Here is a 10,498-nt window from a genome sequence, read left to right on the forward strand (position 1 = left end):
TAGGTCAATAAACATCATGTGCAAATCTTTCTTCCTATCCGTGTACTATTCCACCAACCTCCTCATAAGGTGGATAGCTTCTGTAGTAGAACGACCCGGCATGAAACCGAATTGATTGTCGGATAGAGTCACTACCCTCCTTACCCTCCCTTCCACCACCATCTCCAAAACTTTCATGGTATGAATTAGTAACTTGATGCCCCTAATTGCCACCGATTTTAAACGTATTTAAAAATTTAACCTCCAGAAATACACACATACATTGCTTGTCAGGGATTCTCTACCGGAATAGTAGATATTATGCTATATTTACTCTACCATATTGACATAATTTGATGTTATATGCTTTCGACCTATTTGTTAAATTGTTCACAAACTTTATTGAGGTGGTATAATTTTGTGCTTGTTCAATTATTCACCAAACTCTACCACATTGGCATAAGTTTTCTGTGTTGTTTAACAAACCCTACCACATTGATCAATTTATTGATAAGCAATTTTCTGAAGTTTATTTTATGCATCTCTTTCTTTTTCCAAGATTGGTATTACTTTTATTTTATAAGCTCTTGCTTGTCTTTTGAAACATAGGCACTATACCAGTTTTAGATACTGCAACTAGCAACTATAGTGTAAATGGAATAGATAAATAGTAAAGTGAATTTGTGAATCTTTAAATGAAAGAACCAGAAAACTTTTCAGCTCTCTACTCGCATAATCCATAGTATGTGTTAGTTTTAATAAGAGGGTTCAAACTTCAGTTGAAGGAGCATGCTAGTTTTGTTTCAAGGTTGCTAATATTGGCTACATGTTAAATATTTTTGAAAAAAATGAACATAGTTTAAATAGTGTGGTTTTTGCGGATGTGTTGATCTCGGTGGATTTATGCAAATGTTCCCTTTTTAGACTGTCTGGATTTTATTTCTAATTTAAAAAGTTTTGCAAATATAGCACTTATAAAATTACCCCTTTCGGACAATGTTAGATTCGGATCTAATATTTGTTCATATAATTTTTAGTTTGCTAACAAAATATTAAATTGTAGTCCAATATTTGCCATAATTTATAAAATTTTAGAATGTAGTCTAATGTTTTCTCATAAGATTTTCAGTTTCCTAAAAAAGAATCTTTAGACCGTGATCTGATTGATCCATCAATTGTAAACAAAATAAGAAAAACTAAACAATTAATACAAAGAGGACATCTAGCGAAAACTTCATATAAAATTATACCCAATGACCTTTAAAATGGATGATCTTGATTTTTGACTCTCCTTTGTCCCATGGGTGAACATATAATATCAAAAGTCAAAGTATCGCTTATGGAGCAAGCGCGGAGCAATACTTGTTAAACTTGAAGTTATGCTAATCGGGTAAGTAGGGTCAAAAAATGAGAATGGCTCCTGAAATGTCCTATTTGTGCAAATCACCCGAAACTTAACGTTGATCTTAGTCGTTTAGGCCCGACCATGGCTCATAAGGCACGCATTGTGTGAAGTAAAATAATGGAAAAATGATATTGTATAGCCGTTCTCAATATATATATATACACACACACACCTGAAATATCCTATTTGTGCAAATCACCCTAAACTTCACGTTGATCTTGGTCGCTTAGGCTCGGCTATGCCTCAGAAGGCACGCGATGTGTGATATAAAATAATGAAAAAATAATAATGTATAGTCGCTATATATATACACACACACATTTTATATGCTATATACAAAACGCACACACACTTTTATATACTTTTTTGACTATTAACTGTAAATAATTTCAGGCGCGAGTTAAAAATAATGTTCACAATCCACTATTTGTTTAGTGGCTATTAACTTCATATAGTTACAATATGCATAATTACTTTCTATAGCTACTATTCAGTTGTTACGATAGTGTATTCGTTGTATTCGCGCTATAGCAGCAAAAAGCGCATAAAATCGTGGCAGTCCAGTTGTACGCGCACGTATTCACATATATTCGTGCCATGTATTCATGAATATAGTAACGACAGTCACCTTAAAAACAGGTATATCCAGTTGTTTAATAACAGAAATAGTATCAATTAGCGTGATACACTCCTAATATAAATTCAATAAAATAAATTTCACTACTAGAAATTCGGCAAAAACCGACCAAGGTCGACCGACCAACTTTTAATATATATATATATATATATATATATATATATATATATATATATATATATTTTATGAAACAGACCAACTTTGGCGCAAAATGCGGGAAACTATTTTTGAGTCCCACGGAATTTATGTTTCAAGAAACCGACCAACTTTGGTCATTTTTTCAATTAAAATAAATAAAAATTAATATTAAAAAAATGACCAAAATTGGTCGGTTAATTCGGCCGGTCATTTAAAAAAAACCGACCAACTTTGGTCGGTTATTTTCGTCCGAAAATATAATTAAACAGTATAAATCAAATAAAAGACAGTCTTAAAACAAAATGTACCAATGGTCTAGTGGTAGAATAGTATCCTGTCACAGTATAGACCCCGGTTCGATTCCCAGATGGTGAATCTTTTTATTACATAATTAAAATAACGACCAACTTTGGTCAGATTTTTTTGCATATTTTTTTTTTAATTCAATTGACCGACCAAAGACAAGATGGGTTGCTCTAATGGTAAGCACCCTCCACTTCTAACCAAGAGGTTGTGAGTTCAAGTCATCCCAAGAGCAAGGTAGGGAGTTCTTGGAGGGAAGGATGCCGAGGGTGTATTGGAAACAGTCTCTCTACCCCAGAGTAGAGGTAAGGTCTGCGTACACACTACCCTCCCCGTACCCCACTAGTGGGATTATCCTGGGTTGTTGTTGTTGTAATTGACCGACCAACTTTGGTCGGTAATTTTCGACCAATTTTGGTCGGTATGCCTTCCCGACCACAAAAATACCGTCCACACGTAAATGGTCGCGTTTTGGTCAATTTTTGGCCATTACCGACCAACGTTGGTCGGTTTTTACCGGATTTCTAGAAGTGTTCTAACATGCCTCATTACCAACCCAATTAATTAGAATAATTTTTCAGTTGTATAAAATTATTGTATTAAACTTTTGTATTTAGTGTGTTTCAATATTTTTTTACTGTTGGATTCATTAGATTTAATGTTTATATTTACAGTATTCGCTATTTTATATTCAGTATATTCAAATGTATTTGTATTAACAGTATTTTAGTTATTCATAATACATGTTATTATTGTTGTATTCAGTATATTTCATTGGTTGTATTCATTTTATTTCTATTTGTATTCAGTGTGTTTTACTGTATTTCACTGTATTTTAAAATTAAATATATTCACTGTTTACATTTTATTCTATTTTAATGTTTGTATTCAGTGTATTTCAATGGTCATATCATGTATTCATGCATATTGTGTGTAAAGTATGCATGAATACACGTGTATTCAGTTATATTAAAAAAATATAAATTTTTTAAATACACAAATACAAGCAAAAAAAGTATTTATATAAAAATAAGATGTGTTTTAGTGAATTTGTACAGAATACAATATATTTGTATCATTGTATGTGACTAATAGCAAATAAGAGAAGAAAGTTTATCGGAAATGGCGTTTCCCGGCAAAGAAGAGAAGAAAGTTCATCGGAGATGGCGTTTTCCGGCAAAGAAGAGAAGAAAGTTTGTCGGATTCGTACAACAAATTTATGATAAGAGTTCATCACATTACTCATTTTCGTTCGAAAAATTCACTCTTTTTGTTTCCTGGATACCTTCTACTCTATTCTAATGTCTCTTTGGCCATCAATACTCGGACATATATCTTGACTTGCTTGAAGAGTGAGAGATTCTTCTTTCTCGTGGGCCATCGATATTAGGGCTTGAGTTGCTCGAAGAGACATAAGGAAGAGAGAAAAAGTAGAAAAAATATGACAGAGAATCGAAGAGAAAAAGAGATTCTTCTATATCGTCGGCCATCAATGCTAGGACTTGAGTTGCCATAAGAGAGAAGGAGGGGAGATAAAAAAGAAAAAAATTGAGAGAAAATCTTGTGTTAATTGAAATAATGAAAGAGGAAAAATATAAATAGCGTATTTTATGTCTCAATAGTAGTATATATCATAAATACCTATTTTGCTATAAAATATAAAAGATAGTTATAAAAAATAATATTTTAAAATAAATTTAGTTTATAATAAATATGGTTATACCTTTGTTTATAGCAGGTAAAATTTCAAAAAAGAAAACCTGAAATAATTGATGTTGGGTTGCAACTGGGCCCTGTCAGAAGAATGTCTTATGTCTGTCTGTTTGAGGATCTTATGTTACAATCGTGCATCAACTTCCAACACTTATCCTTGTCTGGGCCATCTTTCTTTCTTTCATTTTTTTTTTAAGGAAAAGGTTTTTATTTATTTTTTATTTAGCGCTCGGTACCTATTTTAAGACTCTGAGTAATTCATAGTCCTATCAAAAAAAGTTAAAATGTTCACTGCTAAAAGCGATTTTATATTCAGAGCTCTATCTATGGTTTTTAAGTATGAATGTCAAAGAGTCTATCTATGGTTTTGAATTTTTTTTGTTTCCCGCTCGGTGTTCGGTACCCGTATTGGAGCCCGACTATATTCGGATTCGAGCCGTGTAGAACCCCATTCGGAAGAAGCGTTCCCTACCAAGGATTTTTCAATACCCAAGGCTCGAACCCGACACGTCTGATTAAGGAAAGAATAGTCTCATCCATTGCACCATATTGACTGGTATACTATTATGTCTTTTTTCCACAAATTAAAGGGGGCACATTTTTTGCTACTATTATGAGACATCTCGTATCTAACCACTCCCATAATAATTAATATCTACCCTTTATTTAATCGGAAAAATACATAAATTGCCCCTATAAACTTGTCCGATAAAATTATATCTTTATTATATGGACAACCTATTACTCCCTATACTTGTTTGAAATGGAGTTGTTATCAACGTAAAATAGCACAATCTATTTTTACCCTCGATGTGTATACACATAAGGACACGTATCATTGGCTCGTTTTTTCACCTTTTTCTTTGATAAAGTGGTAATTATTATTTTCACGACAAGTTTAGAGAGCAATTTATGTATTTCTAGTTATTTTTTAATTACTAAAACAAATGTTAATATAGTTCAATTTCAAATATATCTTTTATGTTCTAAAATTTAAAACTCAAACCTATAATATAATGAAAATCTTTCTAAATAATTAGCATTAGTTACCATTTTATTGAAAATTAAGCTTTGAACCTAAAACAATATAGGGATTGTTACATAAGTATCCCATCCAATTCAATGTTTATTTTTTCTAGCAAGTATATATAAATTATATATCGATTATACATAGTTATACATATATTGTATATAAATTATACGCATATTATATATATACCAGCTATTTTCAGTTTAAGAGATTAAGTGGACGACTATTTGGGTTAATTCTTCGAAAATATATAAAACATAGCGAGCGAGACAGAGATATAGAGAGCGATATGAAACATAACTACTCTAACAGACTAGGAGTCCATTACTTAACTGGTCACTCAATTATTCGAAATTATCTACCAAAGTCATCTTTCTTTCGTTTGTAACAACAAAGTCACTTAACTATGTCAACATCACTTAGAAGGTCACTCAATTAGATTTCTCAAATTTTTGATCGCCAAATATCTATTTTACCCTCTAAATTATCAACTTTTATATTCTTTTTATTTTTTAGCTTATTAATATAATAATTTTTTTCTCCTTTTAATTTATATTATGGGCTTACCTTAGAATAAATAAATTTTATTTATAATTAAAAAAATAAAAATAGTATTTAAGCATATATAGTGTTAGAATAATAAAATATTGAGCATAGTAGAAAGTTAATTAGAACAATTTGTTCGTAATAATAATTTTGATATTAACATAAAAACTCAAAAAAATATTTACATAATTGAGAATGAAAGAAAATAAAGTTTTAAAATATATATTCCATGCACGTACTATAGAAAATAATTATTTAAAAATAAAAATATTTTTGTAATATACATTACATATTTTTGAATATTATGCTCAATTATATTATTATTTCGACATTATAATGCTATATTTTTCTTTTTTATAAATAAAATACGTTTGTTCTATAGGTAAGTCCATAATGTTGATTAAAAAGAGAGAAAAATCATAATATTAAAAAGAAAAAAAATACAGAAGATAAAAGTTGATAATTTAGAGGGTAAAATAGGTATTTGGCAATCAAAAGTTTTATAAATCTGGTTGAGTGATCTTCTGAGTGCTATAGGCATAGTTAAGTGACGTTGATGATACAAACGAGAAAAAGATGACTTTGATAGATAATTTCGGACAGCGTACTAGCACAAGCGAGTTTGAAAGTTGTAATGATTAGACATAATGTTAAGATCTCTTTTAAGCATAAAATATTTCCAAATAGTACTACATATTTGTTACGGAAAGCATATATAATAATAATAATATTTCTAATGTCATTGTTACCCTTAAAATACGTTAATACTATTTGTACTGATGTTAGTTTGTCAGTCTTATGTTTGTTATTTCTGGAACTACATATCTTAGATCTATCTCTAGTAATAAGGTTTGTAATATTTTGCCAAATTTTAGCAACTTATTTCTATTTTGACCAAAAAAAGAGAATTATTATTATTATTATTATTATTATTATTATTATTATTATGGAGAACACGTTAGTAGAAGAGTATTTTTTTTGGTTTCTCACCCAGATGTTCGATACTAGCATTGAGACCTGATTAAGTTCGGACTCGCACCAAAAAATTCCATATTAGAGATAAAAAGCTCCCTAATAAAGGCAACTCAATACGTACAAAAAAAAAAAAAATAGTACTACTAATATAATAGTTACACAAAGATCCATCTCGTCAGCAACAAAAGTTATAATTGGCAGCTATTTACATCTGTTAACTTTTTGACTTAAATTTTTGTGAATTTGAATGAAATTAAATGGTCACATAGTTTGTATTCTCTATCACAAAATAGTAGTGGTTGAAGTTTTAAATCTTGATTTGCTAGTAGTTGTGGTGCTAAGCGAAATAAATCAACATTAACTTTACCAATAATTCAGCATTAAATTTTACTAAATGAAATAAGGAAAGTTCTAGTACAATAAATAAAATTATACTTTAATCAACTACATTTAAAGTAGATCAATTACATTTAAAATAAATAATTTAAGATCAACACAAAGTCTTAAGTGTGTAATAATCTTTGACAAGCGGATTGACTAATTGATTAATTAATTAATAATGTTGATGCTTTGCATTTAAATATTCACGATTCTACGTGCTTTAAAATTTGTAAAATTCATTACATGGCTCCAACGAACGACATGAGAAGGTCAAAGACAACCACGTTTTCGTCTTGTTCTCCCTTTAATTTATTTTAATCTAAACTTTTTCGACCATGACATATTAGTTATGTACATTTTTTCCGCCTATCCCTGTTCCGTATTCGGATTGGGGTCTGATTAAATTTCGATTCACGGAGAAGTATTATATTAGGTAGGGGCAGATTTAGAGTGTCGGAAGCGGATTCGGCCAAATCCAATAACTTTGATCTGAATTCTGTATTTGTATTTAAAAATCTATTGAATATGTATAAATTATTAATTTTGAATCCGGTAACTTAATACGATTAGAATTTCAAACCCATAAACTTGAAATCCTGGCTCCGTCTATGATATTAGGATAAAGCGCTCTTAAGTAAATGTGACTCTGTACTTGTTGACTAGAGTTAGTGAACAAGCTGATAAATTAACTGTAGTTAACTATGTAATTGTAGTCGAATGTTAGTTAGTTAGTATAGTATTAGAAGTTAGTTATAATGTACAATATAAATATATTGTACTCATCGTATAAACGATACACTATATCATTTCTTATTCTTCTTCTTCTTCTTCTTCTTCTTCTTCTTCAGAATAACAAAATTCTGTTTCTCTTGAGTGCTTCCTTCATTTGCATGTCTTCTTCCTCAAGCTCAATCCTCAGATCCATGGCAGCTAACATGGTATTAGAGCTACCGAAGTAGATCGAAGGTAGTTCTCAAGTCAGTCTCTACACTTGTTACTTCAATTTTGCAATTCTTCTGAAAAATTGTCCGATTATAGCGTGTAGTAGAAAGTCTAGGGTTTACTCTTAAGAAGCAGCTGAACAATGGCGATTAGAGAAGAAACGGTAGGTGATACTTCACATCCAGCCACTACAACCTCTGGTAATGTCAATTCTGGCACCGGCGAAACTGCATTTCCGTCAATTGACCACAATTACCCACTATTCCTTCAACCAACAGACACTCCATGTAGTACTATGATCTCTCTTCAGCTTACTGGTTCAGATAACTACGCACTATGGAGTAGGTCTATGAGGATTGGATTGTTAGGGAAGAGCAAGTTAGGTTTTGCAGATGGTCGATTTCCTAAGTCCAAGTTTAAACCTGAACTTCATGACCAATGGGAGACAGTGAATGTTGTAGTTCTCTCATGGATAATGAATACAGTAAGCCAGGTTTACTTAGTAGTATAGTATATGCCTCTAATGCTCACAAGGTGTGGGAAGACTTAAATGAGAGGTTCGACAAGGTGAATGAATCCAGGGTTCTGTATTTTCATAGGGAGATTCATACTCTTACTCAAGGTACCATGTCTGTTGTTGACTACTTTTCCAAATTGAGAGACCTTTGGGATGAATTTGATACGTTAATGCCTTGTCCTGGTTGTCCTTGTCCAGAGTCAAAAAAGTATGCTCAGCGTTTTGAGTATCATAGGCTACTGCAATTTCTAACGGGATTGAATGAGTCCTACTTGTCGCGCCCTTTTTTCTCGCGAAATCGGGCTTCGACGTCGTGACAACTCTTTTAAAGGAAGGGTGCTAAAAGAGAGAGTCGGCACCTAACGGATTAAGGTGCGTTAGGGCACCTATTTTACAAATAACTCTGGATTAACCAGTTCACGTCACCAAAGTTCAGGTAAGGGCTCAAATTACCTTGAGGAGAAGGGTGTTAGGCACTCCTCGAGGTCCACAACAGTGGGCCCGGCCGAACTCGAATTATATGAATTAGTTTAAGAGAAGGGAAGCAATTTGGGCAAATAAAATGATTGACTTTAAACAAAGGTGGGCGAGGGGTCCTAAGTTTTTTTTAGCCTAAAGGATCACCCCGTGCAACGTAAATAATACTTCGTAACTCCCTCAAGATGGGGTGTTACTCATATTATTCAACGGGCACAGACTATCACCTCCTGCTACCCGATTACTATCTTTAAGTTGTTTACCTAAAGCGCACTAGCCAATTCTAAGTCGTACTCTATGCGTGTACTACCCGTCCCATGCCTATGGTTCAGGAGGCATTTGGACCTCTATTTTAGGGTGGTTATAGACTTTAACTTAGGTTGCTCAAAAAGAAAAACACTAGGCGACAAGCAAAACATTTAGGACTTTCACATATAAGCAAATAAGGGCTCAAGTTAGCCTCCGCATTTAGACAACAAAATGCACACCAAACTGATTAACATTGATAGATTTTAATGAGTTAAAGTTGCAGAATTCCATAAACAGGATCTCTATGTGATACCAAATTAATGAGCAGACAACTACACGCAAAAGCCATTTCCTAAATACGATTTTCAGAAACCTACATAATTTGCCTATTGATTTTAAGCATAAGGGGAATAAACCTATAGGCATAATGTCTAGGTATTATATTCAATAATAAATAATGGTAATCATGCAAGGATATTCAGAATTACTTATTTAGTCCTATATACATATTTTCTAGTGATAATAATGACACAATGTCGAGAACTCCTGAATAAACGAGCAAGATGATAATTAAACTGATTCAGACTTATAGGCATACTTTCTATAATTTAATCCGATTTTAGATCCTATAGACATGATCTCTATAATTTGTGAATAGGGCAGCATGTAAACGCATATTGAATCATGCAATTCCCTATAGGCATGATTTCTAATATGCAGAAATAAACACAATTAAACCAAGTATTGAAACCATAGGCAGGATTGCTAATATAGAATGACTGAACATAATATGATACCTAGATGCATGATTTCTAATACACGATAACTAAACACACATTATTGAACCTATGGGCAGGATTTCTACCCTATTTATTGCAAATATAAGATAAAAATCCCTTTCCCAATTTCACTTATACCCCAAATGTTATTACAATAATTATTATAGACCCAGAATGAATAGCATGAATTACATAGGAGAATAACTATAGGGAGCCTACAACAGGCCCAAAATACACATGGACAGACCTCGCCTTTATTCTCACAAATCACAACAGTCTCCAAGTTCACACTCATAGACATACAGCAACAAGGAATTGAATGATTCACCCAGTGAGCACAAGATAGAGTTGAGCATATAGAACCAAGCTCCAAGTGTGTCAGAGTTTCCAAGGGCTTCAAGAACCCAGGGCAGTGCTCACACTAGGA

At 32.3% G+C, this 10,498-nt stretch overlaps 1 protein-coding gene across 1 annotated transcript; it reads left to right on the forward strand.

Moving 5' to 3' along the window:
- The first annotated feature begins 8,191 nt into the window (after nt 1–8,191).
- LOC138897019 (uncharacterized) lies at nt 8,192–8,883 on the forward strand. Its single transcript, XM_070182972.1, has 2 exons — nt 8,192–8,533; nt 8,584–8,883. Exons 1-2 carry the CDS (start codon nt 8,192–8,194, stop codon nt 8,881–8,883), a joined length of 642 nt encoding a protein of 213 aa, XP_070039073.1.
- The last annotated feature ends 1,615 nt before the right edge of the window (nt 8,884–10,498 follow it).

Source organism: Nicotiana tomentosiformis, chromosome 8 (assembly GCF_000390325.3).
Source record: "Nicotiana tomentosiformis chromosome 8, ASM39032v3, whole genome shotgun sequence".
Taxonomy (NCBI): domain Eukaryota; kingdom Viridiplantae; phylum Streptophyta; class Magnoliopsida; order Solanales; family Solanaceae; genus Nicotiana; species Nicotiana tomentosiformis.

What these genes read in the sequence shown, in the direction of transcription:
- LOC138897019 (XM_070182972.1), top strand. Translation starts at nt 8,192, where the DNA reads ATGGCGATTAGAGAAGAAACGGTAGGTGATACTTCACATCCAGCCACT. An exon ending in TCTCATGGATAATGAATACA is followed by an intron (nt 8,534 to 8,583) that starts GTAAGCCAGGTT and finishes AATGCTCACAAG; the next exon opens with GTGTGGGAAGACTTAAATGA.